The sequence below is a fragment of the Dama dama genome, chromosome 20 (genome assembly GCF_033118175.1).
Source record: "Dama dama isolate Ldn47 chromosome 20, ASM3311817v1, whole genome shotgun sequence".
Taxonomy (NCBI): Eukaryota; Metazoa; Chordata; class Mammalia; order Artiodactyla; family Cervidae; genus Dama; species Dama dama.
In genome coordinates, this window is record NC_083700.1 from 110,019,368 (window position 1) to 110,046,171 (window position 26,804).

Consider the following 26,804-nt stretch of genomic DNA (forward strand, 5'->3'; position numbering starts at 1 on the left):
AGTGGATTTTCAGTGTCAGGTCTCCACAGGTTGCAGGGCAGAAGTTTTATTGGATTGCTTAGTCATGGTTCTTGGTCATAATTTTTGAGAGTGGGTGTGGACTGCCTGCTATTCATTTTGGTTAAGAACAATTCCTGGTCTTGGCCAGAGTCACACTCTTAAACCATTCAAGTGCACAGAGACCTCAGAAAGTTCTGAGGCTCTGCCTGATGCAGTAAAGTCATAAAAGCATTAATGTGGTGATTGTGTTTTTACAGCCCTTTGCTCTGTGTAATCTACAGATGAACGCTCGTGACATTGAAACTTTAGAAGAATGACTGCCCTTATTGTTTAAATTGGACTATGAATTTCAGAATGACAGATAAGCGCACACCTATGAGCCAAACCCTTGCCACCTCTTTTCCTCTCACCTAGAATCTTGATCTTGGTGAGCTCCTGAGCGCTCGGGGCAGGGGAGGGAGGGGAGGAAGCTTAAGAGTGCAGAAGCAAGCTTGCACGCTTCTGAATCACTGAATCACTTTGTTCTACACCTGAAACTAACACAGTATTGTAAATCTAGTATAGTTCAATTGAAAGATAAAAAAAGAATGCGATTCGAGTGGTGCTTAGGGACTTCCAGCCAATTAAACTGTTGCCTGTGGCGAGACCTAGAAAGCCCTGCCCTCTTTATCTCAAAAAGTAAATGCCCAGCAGTCTGTAGCTGACTGACAGCTATGGTCACGTGACACGAGCAAACATTAACTTGGCGTATAGTTTGGTTCCTGCCTTGTGTGAGTGAGGCAGGTGACCGTCTTGGTAGCAACAGCAGGGCAAGCATGACAGCAGGGTCCCAGGGGGAAGGCCCAGTCGTCCTGCTCCTGCTGCTGTGTGCGCTCGGCCCCTCCGTGTCCCAGGGCGGGAAGCTGCTGGTGGTCCCGGTAGACGGCAGCCACTGGCTGAGTTTGGTCGGACCCCTCCAGCCACTGCAGCAGAGGGGACATGACATCGTGGTCCTGGCACCTGACGCCTCCGTGTACATTAAAGAGGAAGCATTCTACACCTTGAAGAGGTACCCTGTGCCATTCCGAAGGGAGGACTTGGAAGAGACTTTTATCAGCATCGGGCGTACTGTTTTTGAGGATGATCCTTTCCTGAAGCGCGTGATCACAACATACCAGAAAGTCAAAAGGGACTCGGCTCTGCTCTTCTCTGCCTGCTCCCACTTACTGCACAACAAGGAGCTGATGGCCTCCCTGGCGGCAAGTAGCTTCGATGCCGTGTTGACGGACCCTTTCCTTCCCTGCGGCCCCATTGTGGCCCAGTACTTGTCTGTGCCTGCTGTGTTCTTCTTGAATGGACTGCCTTGCAGCCTGGACTTTCAGGGTACCCAGAGCCCCAGTCCACCATCCTACGTGCCCAGGTATCTGTCATTTAACTCAGATCACATGACCTTCTTGCAGCGGGTGAAGAACATGTTCATCATCTTGACAGAGAGTTTGCTGTGCGATGTGGTTTATACCCCGTATGGGCTACTTGCCTCGGAAATCCTTCAGAAAGACGTGACTGTCCAGGATCTCTTGAGCTCTGGGTCTGTCTGGATTCTCAGAAGTGACTTTGTGTTTAATTTCCCAAGGCCCATCATGCCCAACATAGTTTTTGTTGGTGGGATCAACTGCGCTCACAAAAAGCCACTCTCTCAGGTGTGTATTTGAGTGGGAACTTTACATACCTGTCTTCTGGCAAGAAATTTGAGTGGATGAAATTGTCATGGATCTGCTGAGACAGCCTCAAATGCCTTCTCTTGCTCATTTCTATTTCACCAGTCTCTTAGGAGTGTGTTGTGGTCTATGACTCTTTGGCATCTTCTTCTAGGTTGTTTTTTTTTATCGGAGACTTTAGGAAAGTGTACTTTGGCCATTTTATTCTGTGTGCTCCGGTGGATAGTAATCGATTAGGTGTGACATGGGTTAAATGCCATAAACACAGGGCCCTGGGTCCAGGGTTCCTCGCAGAGAACAAAATTGTGCAGCGTGCACTTTGCCCATGGTCAGGTCAGGCTCACAAAAGTCAAGATTGCTGAAATAATTCTTTGGCATCTATAGATCTTGCATGGCAGGGAAAATTGCCTTTATGTTCCCAGTTAAAAGTCCAGTTTCTAGATAATAGGAAGCTGAATACGGCAGTTCCATTTCCTATAATAAAGCAAATCACTAGACAGCCAGGTTCTGATGTTGGATTCAAAGCTCATGCATCTCACTCTCTTAAATGCTTATTTATTAATGTTTTCACCTTCCGCAACTGGAAGTTTGCAGGGAAAAAAAAAAATAGCATTGACATTCTCTTCCAAATCTCGACAGAGAGGGTAGAGAATAGCAGGAGAGTTTCCTTCTAATGGGGATTTGGGAAGGATTCTTCAAGTAGGTGACATTTCAGTGGGCGTTCCTTCATTCATTCTTCAAGTATAGGTTGGGGATCTGCTGGAAGCCCAAGTACTTTCCAGATGCTGAGTCTGGCTCCTACCAGGGGCTACTATCACCCTCATAGAGTGATGAATCTTATTTCCAGTGAGCTTCTGACATTCATATTTTATATTATTTTTTAAAATAATAATTTTTTACTGTGCTGGGTCTTTGTTGCTGCCCGGGCTTTTCTCTAGTTGTGGCGAGAGGGGGTTACTCTTCGTTGCGGTGCACAGGCTTCTCATGGCGGCGGCTTCTCTTGTTGAGGAGCACGGGCTCTAGGGAGGCCTGGCTTCAGTAGTTGCAACTCCTGGGCTCTAGAGCACAGGCTCAGTACTTGTGGCACACGGGCTTAGTTGCTCCTCAGCCAGATCAGGGATTGAACCTGAGTCTCCTGCACCAGCAGGCAGATTCTTTATCACTGAGCCACCAGAGCAGCCCTCATGTTTTAAATGATTACATAATTGTCATAGCCAGCGGAAACTTTGGGCAGCAGGAACAACACCAGGTGAGAAGTTGGGTGCTACCCGGACACCTCCATCCCACTGCTGCAAAACAGGGGCTCCTGAATGGGGCTCTGATTCCACCCCTGTAATGTGGGGAGAGATCTCATAAGCCCTCAAAGGCCCCCTGGCAATAAGATTGTGAGACCACCACGGTCTGCTGGACATGTTTGTATCTAGTGGGGTGGTCTGGTGAAGGAAGAAGGTGTGTTGTTGATTTTCTGAAAGCAAGATGAAAAAATCCAGAAGTGTAGAAATCCATTAACGGTTCTTTTTCAGACAGAGAAAAAGAAAGGGGTGAAATGTCATCAAACCAACGGGCATATCTCAGATCAAAGGAAAGAAAATTAGCCAGCAGGTTCAAACAAGATATTTTTGCATGTTTGCTGTTGTGTTTTTGGTAAATAGCTCGTATTTATTTAAGTGATTTCTTTCTTTCTTTAGGATGTTTCATGGGAGAGGCTGCAGAACTTTATCAACTGTCTTTCTTGATATCACATCTTTATATCATTTATTGACATATTTCCCCTTAAGTGGTAAATTGTATTGAATGTGTGTGGGTTGCTGCCTTGTTTGGTGCAAGTGAGCTTAGATGTGAGAATATTTCTGTAAATTGTACCTGATAGTAGTTCCTATTGTCTTACTGAAATGCTTTTAATTTGAAGTTCCATTTTTAGATACTAATATCACCATTCCTGCACTATTTTTGTTTACATTTTTCTAGTGCCTCCTTAGTACTCCAGGTCTTCAACCTTCTTCCTTTCCTTTAAACAATATGAAGCAGGGACTTCCCTGGCAGTCCAGTGGTCAAGGTTCTGTGCTACCAATGAAGGGGGCATGGGTTTGATTCTTGGTCAGGGAACTAAGACCCCACATACCATGCTGCCAAAAGATAAATACAACAAAATAAAACCAAAAAATCTATAGAGCCAATATTCTTAACCTAGTCAGGCAGATTCCTTTAACAGTTGAATTTTGCCTATTTGCACTTAACAATCAATACATATGATTATAACTCTTGCAGTTTATTTTTACTTTGCTTTGCCATCCCCCTTTTTTCTTGATTTATGCTGGTCTGTCACATTGCTGTTCTGTTATCTTTTTTTCCCCTTGGTTAATTAGAGAGTGCTGCTCTGCACTTCCTTCCCTCTACTGGGGATGATACTATTCCCAAAGTTCTTGGTAAAAGTCCTGAACTTTTCAAGTATAAAGATGAAATCTTTGTTAATGAGAGTCCCTAAAGAAAGCACAGCTTGGTGTTGGGCATATCTTTGGGATGCCGTCAAAGAATAAAGATGGTAGAACAATGTTGACAGCAAAGGCATGACACTCAAGAATTCCAAGATGTCAGTCTCCTCTCAGGCTGAGAACATCTCTAAGAATACACAGAGATCCAGAGATGGTGTCCACACATCCACAGTGGTTGTAAGGAAAACAGTCAAACAGGATCAGTAAGAACAGACTTGAAGATGACGAAGAGGAGAAGAAAGAGTGGTGACAAGGAAGCTTGCAGTGTTCCTAAGTGGCTCTGAATGTGTAATGATAAAGCAACACATTTCCAACATATGGTTTCATGAGTCTCCTTGCAAAATGAAAGGCATTTGGGAAGGAAAAATCCAGTAAAAGCCTGGAACTCAAAATACTAAACTCACAGCCAAAGTCAGGACTTCTAGTAAAAGCCTCCTGGGTTTCAAAGTCAGTACACTTGACAAACAGGAGATTAAAAAGGCCCAGGATTCCTGATAACACTACAACTGCTTTTGAACCTAGAAGGGTCAACAATACTACACTAAATGCCACGGTTCTCAGTCACCCGAGACACGGCGATGACGGAGGCAGGGATCCGTGTCCAGTAGTAATGGCACTTGGCACCCAGCTTCTTTACCTTGCGGACACCAGCTCCCAGGGCCCCGGACCACAGTGCGCAGACAGGAGCAGTAGGAGGTGGGATGTTCGTCACCTGTGCAGTCTTACCTTTTCTTGTTGGCAAGCCACAGGTTTGTTATGTAAAAGGCTGATTAATGAAATTTAAGAAAAAGGTCCTTTTTTCAATAAATGGTTTATTTTAGGGGGGAAAAAAGCCTCCTGGGCATGTAGGCATGAGTTTTCCCTTCGAGGGGGCCTCATCTTTTCTGGGATGGGATAAAAGGTAGGGGATCGAGGTTTATTGCTGTCAACATGCTGCTTCACACTTTGGCCATTCCAGAGTGTGTGGAGTCAGGGCAAGGTTTTGCTGTTGTTGTTTAGTCGCTAAGTTGTGTCTGACTTTGCGACCTTATGGACTGTAGCCCACCAGCCTCCTCTGTCCTTGGGATTTCCCTGGCAAGAATACTGGAGTGGGTTGCCATTTCCTTCTCCAAGGGATCTTCCCGACCCAGGGATTGAACCTGCATCTCCTGCATTGGCAAGGCGATTCTTTACTCTGAGCCAGCAAGGAAGACAGGGCAAGGTTTAGGGGAAGTTTTGCCAGGTACAGGGTGGACCTCACCATTACTGAATCCTGTACTGGCCCAGAATCAACACTGGCCTTGATAACATAACCTCTGCAGTTTGTCATTCTATAATTTGTAGATGAACTTTCATGCCATTTAAACTTCAGCCAAGTGCTACTATTTGGCTTTCGGTGTTTATGGCTCTGTGTGTTCCTTTTATGGGTGCAGCAGGGACATTAGACTTGGTCCTTTCTAGACAAAGTTAAAGCCCTAAGAGTGGGTTTCGTGAAGGAGAAGAGGTCTAGAAAATGGAGGAAATTCAGCGTGGGGGTAGGGAGGATGATACTGCCTCCCTGACCTTTCGGATAAGCCTGCTAGGAAAGGCCAAGACAGCTGCCGGGAGCCAGGGGCCTCAAAGAGGGCCTGAGGCTGGCGAGGGCAGACTAGACAGTGGGATGGCCTGGAAGTAGGGCTGGCCAGTATTTGGACTTTATGGCCATGTTCTGAATCAAGGTTGGCAGCCGTCTCTGAAAATCAGGTATGCTGGGCCCTGTCTGAAGTCTCCTAGGTCAGAGCCAGGGTAGCCAGCATCCTGGTTTGTTCAGGACTGTTCTGGTTTTAGGGTTTCCCAGGTGGCGCTAGTGGTAAAGAATCCACCCACCAACGCAGGAGATGTGAGAGATACAGGTTCATTCCTGGGTTGGAAGATCCCTTGGAGGAGGGCATGGCAACCCGCTCTAGTGTTCTTCCTTGGAGAATCCCGTGGACAGGGCAGCCTGGCGGGTTACAGTCCTTGGGGTTGCAAAGAGTCAGACACACCTGAAGTGACTTAGTGCTCACACACGTTCTGATTTTAACACAGAGAGTCCTAAGAAACCCCTCAGTTCACAGTCTCACTAATGGCCGTGGCATTCTTTGGAGACGCATAAAACCAGCTGGAGACTCTCAGGGAGTGAATTAGATCATCAATAACCAACAGTTCAGGGAAAGTTGCCCTACTTGTGCCTTGCGCTGTTCCCTTCAAGTAGATTCCCACTGCACGTGTGTGCACGCACAGGTAGTGTGTGTGTTTCTTGAAGCCTGGAGCACTCTGGCGTTGGCTCTGAAGTTTGGGAGCAGATCACACCATGCTAAGATTATTGTCCAAGGCTGAATCTAGGGGTTTCCTTCCTTTCTTCCTGAGATACACCCACCATTCCTCTCCAACTTCTAGTTTCAACACTGTGACTAATGCCGCTATTCTTCTGATTGCATTATTCCTGTTTCATCTTGCTGAAACAGTTTGCTGTCATTTCAGGGGGACTCCAAAGAGTTCTGGTACCATAGTTCTTCATGTATCAGTGTAGAGAAGAGTTCAGTGAGAGGCAGAGTGATAGATAAGAAGTGATTTATTAGGGTAGTATGCTTGTGAGTGAAAGGTTGTTGCTGAACCACGAAAAGATGCCGGGATTCTTGGCCTCCGGAGGAGAAGAATTCAATCCGGGGCCAGAGACAAGGCTTGATTGCTCAGAGCTTTTGTGTAATAAAGTTTTATTAAAGTATAAAGGAGATAGAGAAAGCTTCTGACATAGACATCAGAAGGGGGCAGAAAGAGTGCCCCCTTGCTAGTGTTTGCAGTGGAGGTATATACTCTCCAATGAATCCAAAGAATGTCTGGGGGTTGTAAAGACCTTACCAGACCTATTCCCATAATTTACATTTTAAGATAACAGGATTAGCCAGAAGGTTTCATCCAGAGACTGTCCTCAGGCAGGATACATTACTGTTATATAATCCTAAGGACTGTAGAGGAAAAAAAATGTTTGTCCTTTCTTCCTCCTTGAGAATTCCAGACCTCTCTCTCCTTGGGGACCCTTAGACTTCTTATCAACCTGCCTAGGAAATGACTCTCTCATGAGGCTTACATGGGACTTCCTGGGTGGCTCAGTGATTAAAAAAAAAAAAAAAAAAAAAAAAAACTACCTGCAATGCAGAAGACACTGGAGACACTGCAGTTTCAATCCCTTGGAGGGTGAGGAAGATCCCTTGGAGGAGGGCATGGCAACCCACTCCAGTATTCTTGCCTGGAGAATCCCACGGACAGAGGAGCCTGGCAGGCTACAGACCACAGGGTTGCACAGAGTTGGACACAAGTGAAGTGACTGAGCACACACACTTGAGGCTTACAAGAGGGTGGGTGAGAAATGCCACACCTGAGAACTTAGTATGCTACAGTTTTATGATCAAAGGAAAAGCAGGGAGGGGGAGAAGACCTTGCCTTTCTTGAGTAGACATGAGTCATGCTTCCTTCATCCGCTCCTCCTCCAGGGGAGTTTTCTCGTCCCTATATGGTCAATCTAGGTCCATGATTATGTGTGCAGACAGCAAGTCCTAGGAATCATTAACTTACTGTACTCACTGGGCAGGATGTGGGTCTCACGCTACCATTGTTTTTACTGTTTTGGGGCACGCACCATGCTTCTACTGCCTGGTTTTGTTGTTAAGCAAGCCTGCTTGGTTTTGTGGTTAAGGAAACCTGCTTTCTCAAGTAATCATGAACTTACAGGGGTCTCCTATATTTTTCTACTTATAATCTCCTAGTGGGATTAACTACATAATCATCTATTTTGTCCTTTCATGCTATCCCTATCATTTTCAAAGCTTTTATTTGACATTGATCTCTAAGTCTATCCCTTATTCCTTAAGAGATAGGCCTTTGCCAGGTCATAACCTGGAACCTGTACTTACTAGCTAGGATCCCTGCCATCTCTGATTCTCACCCTACACACACAGACATTTTCTAATATCCATCTTCCTGCTTCATTCAAGGGAACCACAGATTACTCGGGGTCTAGTAAGATTCATTGTTAACTGGCAAGTCAATCGTAGTTGATAGCTCAAATGCACCAAAACTCACTTGATGGGTTCAGTTCTTGGTCGGGGAACTAAGATCCCACAAGCTGCATGGCACAACCCCCCACCCCAATTACTCCTTGATTTAAAAAGTCATCATAATGGCAATAGGATGCTGTTAGTAAAGGGAAGGACTTAGAATGCATTCAGCCCCTAGTTTTCGAATGATCCTGTCTCACATGCATAGGAGAACAAGCTGGTATAATCCACACAGGGTCGGCATGCCACCCTCTCTCTGCTCTCCATTCCTTATTCCTTGGGTCATCTGGCCCTGAAGTTTCTTCCAAAAGTCTCGTTGCCTTGTCTTGATCTTTGTCCTTAAGTAGCCAAGACTGTATGCCTGAGGTGACCTTTGCTAGATGCTTCCTGAGACAATGGAGCAGCCTTACATGTTCAGGCTTCCTTGGATGACCGTGAGGGACATAGTGAATTAAGGAATCCACTTCTGGAACAGGAAGTGGGCACTAGGTGAGGGTCGTATGCTGCATGGGTGAAAATTGCACCTGTTTCGCCTTCCTACCAAGAGGCTTTGGTGGTCAGGGTTTACTCACATGCCCTTAACCTTCTCTGAACCCCATAGAAGGGGCTCAGATTGCTGGGACACACTTGGCAAGGGTTTCTGTCCCTTATTTTGTGTTTTTCAACCTAGGGAGGAACAGTTTACCTTTTACAGTACATACGGAATCAGCAGAGAAAGATTCACATATGTTTCTGTATATTCTTTCTGCTAAAGCAGGCAAGTTGACTTAAATACCTTAGAAACTCTTCTCCAGGAAAGGTTGGGAAAATGCATGGTTGACTGGTTACATTTCAGCACGGAGTTGACATGGATATGAGCTTTACTCGTTCAAGTGTATTGACTGCCATAGGGAAGCTCTGCTGCAGGCTGCAGGGAAGAAAGAGTTGTGCAAGGATTTTTTGCTATTTGAGGTTTTTCCTTAATCGTGAGTCTAATTCTTAATGCCCTCTGTAGCTTTGTGCTTTGACTCCATTCATTCTTTCAGCATAAAAAGAATATTCTAGAAGTCTTGAAAAGTAATATGGGTCTTTACATAGATTTTCTTAGAGAGGCAGTGCTGGAGTTTTCAAGCCCACAGAAAGTTTGCTGAAATTCTCTTTGGACAGTGTTCTTCTCCTCCCATGTTTCCTTTCATGGAATCTGCTGAAACCTCGCTCCTCTCTGCAGGAGGCTCCTTCCCCTTTCCTCCCTTCTTCCTATTGCCTTCCGCTCACTCCTTCAGCCCTCCTTCCCAAAGCCTGCTTTCTTCCAAATTTTCCCATCTGCGTGAAGCCCTGGGAAAAGGATCTGGTTTTACCTCTGATCACTTTTCTCTCAGAAACTTGACACATGACTTGGAATCTACATTTCAGAGGAGAACCCAGGTGATAACTCTGTAAGCAGAGTTATCCTCCTTTGGGATGGAAAGGACTTGGGGAGGGAGGGATGTTACAACACACATTAATACTTTGTCTCTCTATCACACACACACACACACAAATACACACTCCTGTAATCACTTTCTAAAGAGGAAGATAGCTTATTCAGAGCTGAATGCATACAGTCACCACAGAATATGAGAAAAAATTAACTGGAAATTTCTCTTCTGCTTCTAGGAATTTGAAGCCTATGTAAATGCTTCTGGAGAACATGGAATTGTGGTTTTCTCTTTGGGCTCAATGGTCTCAGAGATTCCGGAGCAGAAAGCTATGGAAATTGCTGATGCTTTGGGCAAAATACCTCAGACAGTAAGCAGATTCTATATGATTTTTTAAAATCTATCTTCACAAGAGTTCTAATCCAAGACTTCCAATAACTAAATTAATTTATGAGTTGGGCTTTAAACTTGGATTTCCCTGCCACTTCCCAATTATTATTAATAATCCAAAGGGTATTTTTTTTTTGCTATTTCACTCTCAACTATGCTGTTAAACCATGATCCACTGCATGAGGAGGTCTCTTTCTCTCTCAACTGACTTAAAAGTATATTAAAGAGAATTTATTTTTTAAAATAAAATGAGCAGGATAGTGTTTCTTCATATTGCATAAGAATATTTCTCCAGAAAGCAGTTGGTTAGGACACTGAATTCATTTCTTATATTTCTGCTTTTATAGTTCCACGCCTACTCATTTTGTTAAGTAATTTCCCTTAAAGTGCAGAGAAGTGCAAAAATCATAGATATACAACTTGCTGAATTTTTAGATTCACAAAGTGAACACACCTGTGGAATCAAGCCTCTGGAATGAGACACAGAATGTTACCTGTCCCCAAAAGCCTTCTTAATCATCATACCTCCCACCTTTTCCAAGGTTATATTCATTCAGAGACTCCAATTTCTAGTTACTGTAGCTGATGTCTTGTTTTAAAATTGTATGTGTACATACAAGTTGTATATGTGTGTTCTTAAACTCATTTTTTTTTTTTTTTTTTTGCTTCTGCAAGGTCTTGTGGCGGTACACGGGGACTCCACCACCGAATCTTGCGAAGAATACAAAACTTGTCAAGTGGCTGCCCCAAAATGATCTGCTTGGTACGTGGGGAGGATTTAGCATGTAGGGTCTAACCAAGGTTAAATAAGAAAGTGGTTCAGGCAGGGCTATTCTAAAGGATTGTTTAGCCAGAAAGGATTATTGTCAACTATCCCACATTACCTTTTACCCAGTAGGATATCTCAACCCGTATTCGCTTCTGCACATTTCTGCAAGGGTCACGTGTGCATGGCACTGGGCCCTGAGTGTGCTTTGAGAACCCAGGTGATGTCAGATGGTGCAACTTGGTAGCTTGACTGGTGGCTCACTCCTGCTTTTCTCCTCAGGTCACCCAAAGACTCGGGCCTTTATCACACATTCCGGCTCCCATGGTGTTTATGAAGGAATATGCAATGGCGTTCCCATGGTGATGATGCCCTTGTTTGGTGATCAGATGGACAATGCAAAGCGCATGGAGACCCGGGGAGCTGGAGTGACCTTGAATGTCCTGGAAATGAGTTCGAAAGATTTAGAAAATGCCCTGAAAGCTGTCATCAATGAAAAAAGGTAAGAGAAAAACTACCCAGGAATACTTGCTACTTGTATTTTGGCCATCGCCTCACAATAACCGTTCAGATGGGAAAACAAATACACCAAGATCTAGTTTATAAGTAAGATGACTTGGGGTTATTACCACCCATTTTATACAAAGGTGCTTTAATTCCTATTGAATTTATCATTAAAAAAAGATTTTAAATATGATTTCCCCTGGTATACTTAAAATTTCAATTTATTTAAAAACAAATGTCAATATAATAGATGTCTGATCTATAAATTCCTGCTAGGAGAGAAATATTCCATTAGAAAAAGCATAGTATCCAAGATAAAAACAAATCAGGTACTTAAAGGTATGGCTTTTCCCAGCACTGAAACCTGTGAGAAATTTTGTCCATGGGGGTTTAAAAATCTGTGTGTGTGTGTGTGAGAGAGAGATGTGCTATGACAGACAAAGGCTTGTGATAAAAGCAAAGTCAAGTTTGTTCAAATGTGGCTCTGAAAACAAATCAATAGGCAACAGCCATCAGATCAAATTATCTCTGCATGAGCTTTATTGTATTGCTGTCAATTGCTACAAGTAATAGGCTGATCAAAACCTTATAGGAAGAAGTTATGGCCAGGAGTGGACTTCATCCAACAGTCAGTTATGTATGTGCACATGCGTGCATATGTGTGTATGTGTATGTATCTACGAGAGTATCAGGAACCTTTACCCACAGTTTCTTCATTTTGAAGAAGACGTCAGTCAGGAAGACAGATATAAAAAGACTGGAATGTGTTCACATAGAAGGAGACACTACACAGGGGAACAACCAAGCCTAGACAAGGGAAAATGGGCAAGAAATGATGGTGCTCACATGTGTGTGATGCTTCTGATTAAAAAAGAATTGTCTACATAACCCCAGGGTAAAGTGCCCGCCGTGTTAGTAACAACCTTCGCAGAGCAGTTGATGTGGTTCTTATCCATCATTTCAATTGGCTTCTGGCAGCCCAACTTGTCAGCCTTAGGTCATGCTGCTCACACATCACTACAGTTAAAGCCTGATTTCTTTCCATATGCTGGAAACTCATTCTTGAGGTTTGTATTAGTGACGTAACTTTGACCTTTTGTTCAGTGGTATGGACAACTACTTGTAATCTAAAAGTGACTTGGTAGAAGTTCTCTGGTACATTACTATTAAAAAACAAACAAACACTCATCAGTCAGTTCAAGTTACTAACTTTATTCCTTTCTGACCCATCTCACGTGAATCTCCTTGTTCCCAAAACTCTAAACTGGGACTGCACCTACATAAAGAGAAGTGGAAAAATTTCCAACATCGGGTTATAAAACCAGGCCATAACAGGTGCTTAATAAATACTGAATTAATGAGTGAAAGTCCAAGAAAATCTATTTTGTATGAGACAATTTATATAAATGGAAAATGTTTAACAGAATTTATGGCCAAATATTAATAGTACATTATAATAATGTATCCACATAAAATAATGGACATGTTTAAGGACTGATATGACCATAATCACTCCTGAATAAGTGTCTTGCTTTTCTGTTTCTTCCCTCTTTTCTTTCCCTTGCCACTTCCTCCTTCTCCTTCTCTTCCTTCTCTTTCTCTTTCCTCTTCTAGTTCATCCATACTAAGGGATGAAGTATCAAACCCATTTTGGATTTGGATATTGACTCAGCTGTTCACACAGTCCAAAATAAACAGGAACCCATTTCTTCCTTAACAGGCTGCATAGACACTCCCTCATGCAAAATTTAGCACTTAGATGGTCTGATGCCTCAGTAGTTGAAAGTCTATCACTGTCTTGGATACAGCACTTTAAAATGTCTTTTATGTTGGCTAGAAAATGGGAAATCATTAACAGTTTCTGAGATGACCTGTTCCTTTACTTCTTCATCTTGTTACCAAAAAGTAAGACTAATTTCCTATAAGGATATCACTAAAAAGAGAAGAAGATGAGTAAGAAGCAAGTTTCAAATACCTTAAAATTTTGGCTTCCAGTTTTAAGAGATAAAGAATATTTAGTGTGTGTTTCTGATCACAACAGAAACTCTACCACGTTTGGAAAATCTGGTAGCATTCCTAGCTGGAAGCAAGGATAGAGGGAGGATGGTTCACTACTGCTGGTGTTCCAGGCATTCACATAACTGTCTTTGTGTTCAGCTATAAGGAAAACATCATGCGCCTGTCCAGACTTCACAAGGACCGCCCCATAGAGCCTCTGGACCTGGCTGTGTTCTGGGTGGAGTTTGTGATGAGGCACAAGGGGGCATCCCACCTGCGCCCTGCAGCCCATGACCTCACCTGGTACCAGTACCACTCTCTGGATGTGATTGGCTTCCTCCTGGCGGTCGCGCTGACAGTCATCTTCATCACCTTTAAGGCCTGTGCCTTCGCCTTCCGGAAATGCTTCGGGAAGAAGGAGCGAGCGAAGAAATCTCATAAATCCAAGACACACTGAGAACTGGGTTGGAAACTTTAGAGAAAGGTTAAATTCATGTTATGCCTACTCAAGAACTACTTTCAGAAAATGACGCCCCAGAGTGTGTTTTGAAAAGTAAAAATGATCCAATCCCTAGTCACAAACACAGGTAGAGATATTTGAGTCTCTTTGCTGCTCCCTCCAGTACTTTAATCTGGACTTCACTTGTCATCTTTCAAATGACTTAAGAGAACTGGTAGGTCCTTCCTTCAACCTATGATACTTTTCCTGCTCAGAAATGGGACCTGTTTGGGAGCCGCGTCTTCCTTCCCCTGCCCCCAGGAATACATCCAGCATCTGTAGACACATTCCCTCACCAATAACGGCTGGTTCTAAATTATGCTTATGCTTCAGAGATGTCCCTGTGCATCTAAATAAGGAGATGTCTCTTCCTTGTCCTTGATGTGCTATGAATGAATGGTATAGAGTTCTTCTAAGACAGTGTATGGTTTCTGCCTTTAGTGGGAAAAGAATGACGTATAAAATTGGTGGGTGATGTGCCTGAGTAGATAATCATTGCTTGTGCCAAACAGATCTGAATTTGGAAGATGCCTAAATTATAGTGACTGGAAAGTATATTTTTTCTGATGTGATAACTAAAAATGCATTAATAAATTTATGTCAATTATATTTGTTAGGTGTTGTCTTCATGGATGTTGCATTTATTTATTATTAAACTACATGTTCTAACTACAAAAGTAATACATGATTCTGACAGAAAATTTGAAAAAGGTGTACACATACACATGAAAGGAAATTAAAGTCACCATTACTCATGTTCCCTGCAAATAACCACACTTATTATTTTGGCAAATATGTGGAGTTATAAAATATTGCAAATATACCATATTTGGTATATTGGTACAGTGAAGGAAGAATTTAGAAAACACATTCTTCCTTCACTTTACCCTATTGTGAATGCTCTCTCCAGGTCTTTATATAATATTTAATTTGTTTTAAGTGGCCAAGGAATATTCTATTGCATGAATATACCAGGATTTATATAACCACAACTTCCAGGTGTATTCACTTTTATTTTCCTTTATAAAAAACACTAAATGTTCCAGTAGCTAAGTCTTTGTACATACACATCCATGACTGTTTCCATGGGAAAGGCCCTTCCTACAAATCAATGGTTGTTTGTTTTGGCTCCATTCATGTGAGGATTCACGGGCAAGCAGTTTATTTGCAAAGGGAAGGAAACCCTGAAGAGGAGTGGGGAGTAGGGTGTGGAGTGATGACCACCAAGAAGGCAGCTCTCTGTGGGCAGCTGGAGCTGAATCGTGCAGCTTGCCGCTGGCAGCCAGGGTGGAAAACATGGTGGATTGATCCCACGGGAGGCACAAGGCCCGTGGGGTCCCAGCACTTGTCCCTGCTGGCGACTGGCTGCTCCCAGGTGGTATTCATTACCCTGTGCTTCCGGGGTCCACAAGGGCAGGAAAGAGGGCTTTACAATCCAGAGAGAGCCCCGGGAGAGAAATGCAGATGCCGCGTGGGAGATCAGGCCCTGTGCACTAAGCTATAAGGACACAGGGATCCGGGTTGGGCATGGTTTGAGATAGTCCCGAACTGTGTCCAGAGAGGTTCGGTCGGTGTTGAGAGAGCCAGGATCTCACCTTCTTCAGTCTAAAGTATAATCTTGAAAACAAGACAGTATCAGTTTGATAGGTAAAAGTGGGATTTTGTTTTAAATTTGCTTTCATTATTATTTCGGAGGCAGGCTGGGACCTGGGACTGTTGCTGCAGGGTAGCAATGCTTGCACTTGGACACGCTTCTTCTCTGAGCAACGAAATACAAAGAAATTGTATGGAACTAAAAATAACTGCCTGCATGCAGCAGTTGTGGCAAATTCTGGCCCCAAAAGATGCAAAAAAAAAAAGAAAACAACAACAACAAAAAAAGCACTCTAACTGCCACTTTTGAAGAGCCTGGAGCAAAAAGAGGGAAAGTGAAGTGAAAGTGTTAGTTGCTCAGTCATGTCGGAGCCAGGCTCCTCTGTCTTTGGAATTCTCGGAACAAGAATACTGGAATGGGTAGCCATTCCCTTCTCCATGGGATATTTCCAACCCAGGGATCGAACCTGAGTCTCCTGCATTGCAGGCAGATTCTTTACCATCTGAGCCGCCACGGAAAGCAGGGGATTGGGAGTAAAAGTAGGTACTGGGAATGCCCCCTGCATACAGCACTACCTAAGGGGGAGGCAGGACATCCCTACCCTTGCCCCATATAAGGGATAAGCTATCCCCGCAGCTGGGAGCCAGCAAGGGAAACTGTTGTCTGTTTTCACTCCCCGCCCTGCTGCAGCAGGGGCCCCAGTAAAGCCTTGCTTGAGTTTCTTGTCTGGCCTCTAGTCAATTTCTCTTGATTGGGGAAGGCAAAACCCTAGTCAGTAATATTATAATTAAAGGCTAATTTTTTTCCAAGCCTATGAGCCATTTGTATTTCTTTTTTTGGAGAATATCTTCTGTCTGTTCTCATGTGGTATTTATTACCCTTGGACTGCCAGGAGATCCAACCAGTCCATCCTAAAGGAGATCAGTCCTGAATATTCATTGGAAGGACTGATGCTGAAGTTGAAACTCCAGTACTTAGCTTGCTTAAATTCGTGTCCATAGAGTTGGTGATGCCATCCAACCATCTCATCCTCTGTTATCCCCATCTCCTCCCACCTTCCATCTTTCCCAGCATCAGGGTCTTTTCAAATGAGTCAGTTCTTCACATCAGGTGGCCAAAGTATTGGAGCTTCATTCAGTCTTCATTGTGGTTTGTAAGATCTAGTCCCCTGACCCCAGCCCCCTGCATCAGGAGCACAGAGTCTTAGCCGCTGGACCACCAGGGATGTCCCAACACTTAAAATTTTTAATTCTTGTTTTGATCTTTTTCAGTTGTAAAGACAGTTTCTCATCTAGATCATCATAAGATACAGACGGTTAAAATTTACTTATTTTTAATTGGAGGATAATTGCTTTACAATGCTGTGCTGTTTTCTGCCTTATATTAACATGAAATCAGCCATAGGTATATGTATGTCACCTCCCTCTTGAACCTACCTTCCACCACCTACCCTTTCCCGCCCCCTCTAGGTTGTCACAGAATGTTGGATTTGAGCTCCCCACGTCATACAACAGATTGTCACTGGCTGTCTAATTTTACGCATGGTGATGTATGTGTTTCAATGCTGCTCAGGTCATCCCACCCACTCCTTCCCTCTGTGTCCACAAGTCTGTCCTCTCTGTTTGCGTCTCCATTGCTGCCCTGCAGACAAGTTCATAAGTACCATCTTTCTAGGGTCCATATACATGTGTTAATATGTGATATTTGTCTTTCTCTTTTTGACTGACTTCACACTGTATAACAGGCTCTAGGTTCATCCACCTCATTAGAACTGACTCAAATGCATTCCTTTCTGTAGTTGAGTAATATTCCATCGTGTATACGTACCATGGCTTCTTCATCCATTCATCTGTCAATGGACACCTACATTGCTTCCACGTCCTAGATATTGTAAACAGCGCTGCAGTGAACATTGGGGTACATGTGTCCTTTTCAGTTATGGTTTCCTCAGCGTATATGCCCAGTAGTGGGATTGTTGAGTCATATGATAGTTTTATTCCTAGTATTTTAAGCAGTCTCCACACTGTTCTCCATAGTGACTATATCAAGTTGCATTTCCACTAACAGTGCAGGAGGGTTCCCTTTTTTCCACACCCTCTCCAGCATTTATCGTTTGTAGATTTTTTTGATGATGGCCATTCTGACCTGTGTGTGGTGATACTTCATTGTAGTTTTGATTTGCATTTCTCTAATAATGAGCGATGTTGAGCCTCTTTTCACGTGTTTATCAGTCATCAATGGGTCTTCTTTGGAGAAATGTCTGTTTAGGTCTTCTGTCCACTTTTTGATTGAGTTGTTTTTCTGGTATCGAGCTGAAGGAACTGCTTGTATATTTTGGAGATTAATCCTTCGTCAGTTGTTTAGTTTGCTATTATTTTCTCCCATTCTGAGGGTTGTTTTTTCATCTTGTTTATAGTTTCCTTCGTTGTGCAAAAGCTTTTTAGTTTACTTAATGGACAGTAACTTTTAAATAAAATATTGCAAATATTCACAATACAGTGACAAAACCCATGTACCAACATCCTGAGTAAATGGTTGTTAATACGTTGCTGTGTGTAGTGGTTTTTTAAGTTGATTAAAGTTGCACACCTTTCCTTCCAATCCCCCTACCCGAGGTGACCCTCTTCCTGTATGGATGTTCCCTTTCCACCCACAGCTTTACACTGCAACGTCACCTGAGTGTTTTAGCCAGCTCTGCTGCCATAACAAAACACTAGAGACCGGGTACTTACACAACAGAACTTTGCTTCTGGAGACGAAGGCTGAGATCCAGGAATCAGCACAGCTGGGCTCTAGGAGGACCCACTCCCTGGTCTGCAGCCGCCTACCTTCTCGTGTCAAGTGAAGAGAGAAGGAGCTACCTCGTGTCTTTTATAAAGGGCACCAATCTTATCATGGGGGCCCCACCCTCATGACCTCACTCAAGCCCAGTCACTTTCCAAACCATCCTCCTACTGGCTTTTCCAGCATCCTCTTGTGACAGTTTTTTTAATTTGCAGTATTACTGATTTGGGCATATTCTGTTTGCCAATCTGCTTATATGAACCAACCTAGTTTTATATAAATTGCAAGTAACTTCTTGCATTTGTGACTTAACTTTATAATATTTTATTGTACAGAAGATAAATGTACTTTTAATTTTTATGTTGATATGTTGTATTTTCATTTTTATTCAAGAAATTTTCTTTTTTTATTGCACTGCATAGCATGAGGCTCTTAGTTCCCCAACCAGAGACAGAACCTGAGCTCCCTGCAGTGGAAGCTTGGAATTTTAATCAGTGGACCACCAAGGAAGTCCTAGAAGATATATTCTAACTTAGAAAGTTAATTCTTTATTTTTAACTGGTTTCTCTTATTACTTTTAAAGGACATCCTACCCTACTCTCAGGATCAAAATGACTATATTGTCTTGAATTTTTGCTTTCTGGGTTTAGGTCTATAAACCGTCTGGAAATGTGTTCACAGGCATGAATGGAACTGATCAGAGACCTGACTGTGCAATCATACGGCTTCCCCTAGGACCTATACCGATGGGCGCCTTCCTTTCCGGCTGTGTCACTGGGACTTGAGTCTTCCAGCAGCCACCATCTTCATCACTTGGCAGGAAATAACTTCACTGTCTATTCCGTGGGCACCACCAAGAGTGTGAGACCAGTCTGCCGGGAAGCCTGCGGTGCAGGTTGGCTTTCTGGACTGCTTTGGAATCCTCCCATGCATGGGCCCAGGGTGGTGACCGCCTTGGGCTGTTACAGTGGGGCTGGTTTGGAAATCCCACCTTCATCTGCTCTGGGGACAAGCCAAGACTGTCCTGCTGGCAGCATGAGTGTAGAAGAGTTTCCCTGCCTTCTCCCCCTGCCTGTTTCTTGGACTGGAAGGTACTTCCTCCCTTTGACCCTTCATGGGTTCTGCTCCAGGCCTCGCTGCGTCCCTCCCCATCCTGGCCCAGTGGACCCTGATGGGAAAGAGACGAGGGTGGATGGCGTGCTGTCACTTCCACCCGGAGGCCCCCCTGAGTCACACCCTGGGCACGGGCACCAGCACAGCCCTCCCTGGTGGCCACCCTCCCTCACCCCGGGTGCATCGTGGTCGCTGGGAGATGACTCCTTTCCCTTTAAGAGCGGGGTTCCTGGAAGCAGGGCTGGACAGCAGCTGGGCTCCCCTGGCCGCCCCAGCACAGAGCCTGGCAGTGGACACAGCATCCACGTGGGAGGAACTGAAATGCAGTGAAGACACAAAGGGGACCCCAGGTTCCCTGGCCTCACACATGCGCGCGCGCACACACACACACACACACATACACTCACACACACACACACGCTCACACACACATGCATGCTCACACACGTGCATACACACACACACCCCTCACATACATGCTCACACACACGCACACACACACGCCCACACACACATGCACGCTCACACACTCATGCACAAATGTGTGCACACAAGTGCACACATGCACATGCACACTCACGCACACAGGCACACACACGTGCGCACACGCACACGCACATGCACACACACTCAGGGGACACAGGACTGAAATCCCTGCTAGGACTGAAATTTCCTTTCACCCCACTGTCTCAGCTCTGGGGCATCATCTCCTTGCAGTCAGGAATCTGCTCTCCAAATAGCAAGGGAGGTTTATTTCAAGGGGAGGAAAGAAAGGGGCACTGGTTATCTAAGTACAATACTTTTTCTTACAAATGGAATTAAAAGTGGTTCGTGGTGCTGCAGTGGGGCTTGGCCCCCAGGAGAAAGGCAGGTACGTTTTGCGCTTGGACCACCTAGGCGATTCCTTCAGGTGAAGCCAAAAGCCGCTGCTGACTGCAGGTATCCAAGATGTTGAGAGTCTCCAGGGCTGCCCTCCAAACCCCAGGATCTGAGTCTAGCTGTAGCTCCTGGAGCGCTGAGAGTGAGCGTGTGAGGAGGAGGATGGGGACCCCTGAAGCCAGGGCCTCGTCCTCCGCCCACCCTGGGCAATGCTGATGAGACCTGACTGCGGGGTGAGGGGCTCACGGGGCTTTGAACTTCATCCCCACCCCGAGTGTGAATTCGGAAGATGGCAGGTCAGTCGTGTGTCCACACGCATCTCCCATTCCTGGGGACTTCCGTCCCTTCAACAGGGACAGGATGATGACCCCCAGGCCCCAACTGCTGTGTGGACCTGCTGGAGGCATCGATGTGTATGACCGGGAGCAAGCAGGGGGCACAGGGAACCATCAGAGCTGTCGTCCTAGAAAGCCCCCCGCAGGTTCATCCCCTCTCTGGGCCCTGGCCATCCCCACCCCCCATCCCAAATACAACCAGGGTCAGCTGACTCTCCCCTCGGGTGGTTTCACTAAGCTCCCAAATGAGAGGAGTGGACTCATTTTTGACTCACACTTGCATCTCCACTACTTACAATTCCGTAATGCTGGAAAATCCAGCTTTTTCAAGTAATGCACAGACATCTGCTTCATAATAATTCCTAAAAGGATAGTCAGAAATGCCCATCGTATGAATATTAGGACAGCAAGAGATTTGGTTTCACCTGATGAGAGTTTCTGTTAAGGGTTTAGTTCAGGACGTCTAGCTCAGCATCGGGCAGGTATGAAGTGCCATGGGACACACAGGGTGGGCTCCTGCCTGCCCCTGAGTCCCAACACCTGTCCCCACTCCAGACCTGGGTCTGACCAGATGATCTTCAAGGTCCCTCCTGCATCAGGAGACCTGCCGGCTCACCTGCCAAGTTACATGCAGCGATTCTGATCCTTGACAAGTTGCTTTTAACATAGGTCATTGTTTCTAGCAAGAAGTTGTAGAGAACGGCAGGCTTTTTCTGAGTCTGCAAAAACAAGTGACACCCAGCGCCATGGAAGAGGAGGTCGTGCAGACTGGCTGCTCACAGACAGCGCTCATCTGCCCACAGATGCCCGTCTGTCTGATGCTAGAGGGTCTGCCCAGAGAGGGCAAGTACTCATATCAAAGCCACACAGCAGAGTAGCGGATGGGCAACTTCAGGACCTTCAGGTTTCCGTTACTCTTCTCTTTGGTCACTGTGTCGTGTCCGACTCTGTGACCCCATGGACTGCAGAACGCCAGGCTTCCCTGTCCTTCACTGTCTCCCAGAGTCTGCTCAAACTCAAGTCCAAGGACTCAATGATGCAACCCAACCAACGTGGCTAGTCTGAATTAAGTGTAATGTGCCTCCTGGATACTGAAGAGATTATCCCAAAGAGGTAAACTATTACATTAATAATCGTCTATTGATTGCCTGTTGAAATGGCAATGATTTGGAACTACTGGGTTAAATAAAACCTATTATTAAATTTGGTTTCACCTCTTTACTTTTTTCAACAGAAATCTTAAAGATGGGTGTGTGGTTTGCATTCTCTTTCTGTTGGACTGAGCTGGTCCCAACACCTCCTGTCTCACAGGATCACAGGATGAAGCCCCAAGCCCCCGGGGCCGTCCCCTGCCTCGGCTTCCTCACCAGGACGGAGCACAGGGTCATCTGGAAACGGGCCATCTCCTTGGGGGCGGTGGCGTCACTGTGGTCCTCAGAGCTCTCCAGGGCCCTCCAGCCCCAGAAGTGCGCGCACTGAAAGAGGGTGGCCACACAGGCCTGGAGGACACAGGACGGGAAGGCAGGAGAGGCGTCAGGTGGGCCCGGGGTTCACCGAGGGGCGGGGCGGGCGGGGCTGGCACCCCACAGTAAGCGAGAGGGCAGCCCCCCAAAGGCCTCAGGAAGCCAAGGCAGGGCAGTCGATGAGCCCCAGGGGGCTGCCTAGGACCCAAGCCCTACTGGCCCGTGAGACACCTTGGGCACGTTTACTGAGAAGCCGCACGGGTGCAGATGCAGCCCCACGGCCCCCTTAGCCACTGGCCAGCACTGGGTGCCCTCAGCAGCCCTGCCAGGACCTACCCCTGCAAGAGCCTGGGGTGTAGGGGCCTGCCTGCAACCCCCCATCCCCTCTCCCCAGCTCTCCCTGTCCCCGTCCCCTGCAGTAACCAGGCCCCCTGGTCGTGGCCTCTGCTGGGGTTGGGTCACAGGAAGGTACTGGAATGGAGGGCAGGGAAGGGGGTTGGGGTGTCTGCTCCCCAGGAGCAGGAGGGGCAACAGCACCCATGGGGGCCCCGTGCCGTGCTGGCCTCTCCTCTTTGTGGCTCCTTCATTAAAGCCTCTCATCCCCTTGTGGGGTAGGCCGTCACTTTCTTCCCTGAAGCCCTGCCTCCAGAAGAGTTGCTGATAAAACATGAAAGGACTGTGAACTTTTGATAGAAGGCAGTGAGGATAATAAAAGTGTTAATCAGTTCAGTCCTGTCTGACTGTTGGAGACCCCATGGACTGTAGCCTGCCAGGCCCCTCTGTCCATGGCATTTTCCAGGCAAGAATACTAGAGTGGGTAGCCATTCCCTTATCCAGGGGAGCTTCTCAGTCCAGGGATCAAACATGAGTCTCCTGCATTGAAGGCAGATTCTTTACTGTCTGAGCCATGACTGTGTGGATCACAACAAACCAAGAAAAATTCTTAAAGAGATGGGAATACCAGACCACCTTACCTGTCTCCTGAGAAACTTGTATGCAGATCAAGAAGCAACAGAACCAGACATGGAACAACAGACTGGTTCAAAATTGGGAAAGGAGTGCATCAAGGCTGTATACTGTCACCCTGTTAAATAACTTATATGCAGAGTACATCATGTGGAATGCTGGGCTGGATGAATCACAAGCTGGAATCAAGATTGCCAGGAGAAATATCAACCACCTCAGATATGCAGATGATATCACTCTATGGGCAGAAAGCAAAGAGGAACTTAAGAGCCACGTGATGAGGGTGAAAGAAGAGAGTGAAAAACCTGTCTTAAAACTTAGCATTCAAAAAACTAAGATCATGGCATCTGTTCCCACCACTTGATGGCAAATAGATGGGGGAAAAGTAGAAACAGTGACAGACTTTATTTTCTTGAGCTCTAAAATCACTGTGGATGATGACTGCAGCCATGAAATTAAAAGACGCCTACTCCTTGGAAGAAAAGCTATGACAAACATAAAGAGCATATTAAGAAGCAGAGACAAATCGCTTTGCCAACAAAGGTCTGTATAATCAAAACTAAGGTTTTTCCAGTGGTCTTGTATGAATGGGAAAGTTGGGCCATAAAGAAGGCTGAGTGAAGAAGAATTGATGCTTTCAAAGTGTGGTGCTGGGGAAGACTCTTGACTGTCCCTTGCACTGCAAGATCAAAGCAATCCTAAAGGAGGAAATCAACCCTGAATATTCATTGGAAGGACTGATGCTGAGGCTGAAGCTCCAGTATTTTGGCCACCTGATGTGAAGAGCCGACTCATTGGAAAAGACTCTGATGCCAGGAAAGACTGAGGACAGGAGGAGAGGGGGGTGACAGAGGATGAGATGGTTGGATGGCAGCATCGACTCAATGGATGTGAGTCTGAGCAACCTCCGGGAGACAGTGAAGGCTAGGGAAGCCTGGCGTGCTGCAGTCCATGGGGTCACAGCGTCGGACACGACATAGTGACAGAAAGACAGAAGAAAGGGCGGCTGGTGACGGCATCTGGGGAAGAAGGAAAGTACGCCGTGTTTCCCCTCACAGAGCCAAGACTCCTCAATCAGCCAGTTTGAGGGTTGTCTTGACTGGTCCCTTTCTCAGCCTGGTGGGAGGAACCAGCAGATGGTGGCCTCTGGGGTCCCGGGAAGACTGAGGGCGGCGGGGGACACCCCAGGAGCTGGGGCAGCAGCCTCGAAGCACATGTTTCTTGTGGGGACAGCGGGCTCTGGGCGTTGCCCACAGAGCCCAGGTGTGTCTGACCTGGGCGGCATCGGAGCAGGGGTCCTGGCAATGCAGCATGAGGGGCACCCAGGCTTTCTTCACTTCCTGCTTGAAGAAATGCTTCTTGGAAATCCTGACCACCTGTGCCAGCTTCCCGAAGAGGATGAAGGCTTTTAAACGCAGCAGCTCACTCTCCTGCAGCCAAGACGGACAAGCTATTTCTGAAACATGGGAAGCGAGAAACCCAACAAAACCCCAGCCATTCGCCGTGGACCTCCTTAAACACCTTGGTGCCTGCAAAGCCTTCTGGATCATTCCATCAGGATGGAGTGTGTCCTGCAGGGTTCTGGGGACTGGGCAGTATTCTGGTGTTTGTGACCTTCTCTTGCCTAGATGGGGGCTGTGCTGGATCTGATCGCCTACCACCCCAACCTAGCAGAGTTTCCACCCCGCAAATCACAGATATCCACATAGCATTTGTGCCTGGGAGGAATTAGAGTCAGGGGAGGAGGGTCCCATGGGCCCTAAAACAAGATTTTTTTTTTTAACCAGCCCCTGTGATCAGCCAATGGATACATCAGTACCCAAGTGCGAACTGCACCCCTTTTCATTCCAGGGCACCTCTCTTCTTTAGGGGATGGACAGTGGCCACCTGTCTACTGAGCAGCTATTCGTGGGGACCCCCGTGAGGGCCAGGGCTGAGCAAGGCGCCAGTGTGGACTCACGTTGTCAAAGAAGGCTCTGCACTGCTCGGAGATGGTGTTGAAGGCGGACCCCAGGTCCCCTTCCCGCAGCTTGACCAAGACCTTGGCCAGGACCTCCAGGCCCTCGGAGGTCACGCTGGTGCTCACGCTGGGGCCCTGCAGGGAACTCAGGCACTTCTCCAGTAAGAGCTTCCGGTACTGCCTCACCTGGGGGGCACGGGGCCGTCAGCCCCCGCCTGGCTGCCCGGGACACGCCGCCATGGGCCCCTCACCCCCGGCCCCAGCGGACCTTCCTGGGGGCGCCGAGGGCCATGTTGCCGAGGGCGCGCAGGGAGAGCACCCTCAGGACCTCGTCCTCCTGCTCCGCGCCCTTCTCCAGCATCAGCACCGCCCGCTTCAGCAGCTTCTTCTGGTGCAGGATCGGGTCACTCATGACCTGGAAAGGAGAACTGTTCACAGTCACCCCCGAGAGAGGCTCTCGTTCCTCAGCCTCAAAAAGGGACGGGTGATGCAACTCGATGCCCAGAGCGGCATCCCTGGGAACAGGAGAGGATTCAGAGCTCCACCTCCCAGGACGGGCTCTGGGCTCCTCTGCCGCCATCTGTGGGTCCCTGGCAAGTCCTTCGCCCCCTCTGAACCTCAGGTTCCTCACCTATAAAAAGGGCGATGGCAGTACCTGCCTCATGGAGTCGCTGTGAGGCTCTGATGCGGAAATACGTGGGGAAATCCTAGCTGAGTGTTATCGACAGGAACACACCTGTTTGTCATCGATTCCTTCCCTTAACGTGATGGGAGCAGCCATGGTGTGCAAGAGCCACGCCCACTGAGTCAGAGCAGAAATGCACAAGATGCACGGATTCCACTCCCCTGGGCCTCCTGGGGTCACTCCTGGGCTCGCACCCAAAATGCTGGGCCTTTGGGACCACGGGGAGCCCTGTGGCATGCCTGGGTGCACGTGTGTTTTATAAACCTTGGTGGTGGTGGTTTTGCCGCTAAGTCATGTCCAACTCTTGCAACCCCATGGACTGTAGCCCGCCAGGCTCCTCCGTCCATGGGATTCTCCAGGCAAGAATACTGGAGTGGGTTGCCATGCCCTCCTGCAGGGGATCTACCCGACCCAGGAATCGAACCCGGGTCTCCTGCAGTGCAGGTGGATTCTTTACCGACTGTGCTACAAGGGAAGCCCCATTATAAACCTTAAGAAAACTAAATACCCAGTGGGTGACCCCAGAATGGAAAACTGATTCTTAAGCTTTCTACAGAACAAGTCTGCCAGCCCCGCCCTAGGGCGAAGATTGGTTCCCATGACACCCTGGGTGTCAGACAGCCATCAAGATTTCCCCCAAAAGTTTTCTGGCCAATTTCCTCAGGACCCCATAAGGAAGGGTAGCTGGGCATCAGCAGCTCTGATCCCCCTTCTGGGCCTTCCTGCCTGGCTCAGCCTGGCTCGCCTCTCAAAAGCCCTCTGCCCGGCCTTCCCAGGAAAGCCCTCCTCTGGCCCCGGGTTGCTGGCGCTCATCACATCACGCAGCCTTTGGCGGCTGTACTACAGGGCACAGGACCGGTCTCAACTGCTTCCCTTCGGTGCTCGCCTTGGATCATGCGCTTGATGAATGAATAGAGGCGGGCGTGAGGGATGTTCACCTGTCCCTCCAACCCCGGGCTCAGAGCCTGCGTGCCTGCCCTGAGATGAGCCCCCAGGACAGCCCCCACCACATCCTGCCCGCCCCCCGCCCAGCCCTCTGCCCAGCACCCCCCACCACATCCCACCTGCCCCTCGCCCCCGTCCAGGCCCCCCAGCCCCCCGCCCAGCCCCCGCCATGGCCTCACTTCCACGCAGACTGCCGTGCTGCTGATGCGGCAGCTCAGGGCCTCCGAGGCCATGCCCCTGAGCGCCAGCTCTGACAGCCTCTGCCGGTAGTAGCCCTCGGGG

General features: G+C 47.0%; 2 protein-coding genes across 5 annotated transcripts in view; one reads left to right on the forward strand and one right to left on the reverse strand.

The window, feature by feature from the left end:
• LOC133041636 (UDP-glucuronosyltransferase 1A1-like) overlaps positions 1–14,414 on the forward strand; it is a 146,661-nt gene extending 132,247 nt beyond the window's left edge. For 3 of the 4 annotated variants that reach the window (XM_061122516.1, XM_061122514.1, XM_061122513.1), the window contains exons 2-5: positions 9,880–10,011; positions 10,707–10,794; positions 11,080–11,299; positions 13,459–14,414. In XM_061122516.1, coding sequence (XP_060978499.1) covers positions 9,880–10,011; positions 10,707–10,794; positions 11,080–11,299; positions 13,459–13,756 — 738 coding nt within the window. In that variant the 3' untranslated portion in view covers positions 13,757–14,414. Of the gene's footprint in view, positions 1–785; positions 1,680–9,879; positions 10,012–10,706; positions 10,795–11,079; positions 11,300–13,458 lie in introns of those variants that run through there. The other variant, XM_061122512.1, reaches the window with a different exon arrangement.
• Positions 14,415–20,150: 5,736 nt separating this feature from the next.
• Positions 20,151–26,804, reverse strand: part of LOC133040396 (maestro heat-like repeat-containing protein family member 2A) — a 60,518-nt gene continuing 53,864 nt past the window's right edge. Inside the window, exons 35-42 of the mRNA XM_061120118.1 lie at positions 26,702–26,804; positions 25,161–25,307; positions 24,893–25,078; positions 24,207–24,362; positions 21,871–22,002; positions 21,120–21,222; positions 20,800–20,865; positions 20,151–20,304 (exon numbers count right to left, since the gene is read on the reverse strand). The exon at positions 26,702–26,804 is cut by the window's right edge and continues 15 nt beyond it. Coding sequence (XP_060976101.1) covers positions 20,183–20,304; positions 20,800–20,865; positions 21,120–21,222; positions 21,871–22,002; positions 24,207–24,362; positions 24,893–25,078; positions 25,161–25,307; positions 26,702–26,804 — 1,015 coding nt within the window. The 3' untranslated portion in view covers positions 20,151–20,182. The remainder of the gene's footprint in view (positions 20,305–20,799; positions 20,866–21,119; positions 21,223–21,870; positions 22,003–24,206; positions 24,363–24,892; positions 25,079–25,160; positions 25,308–26,701) is intronic.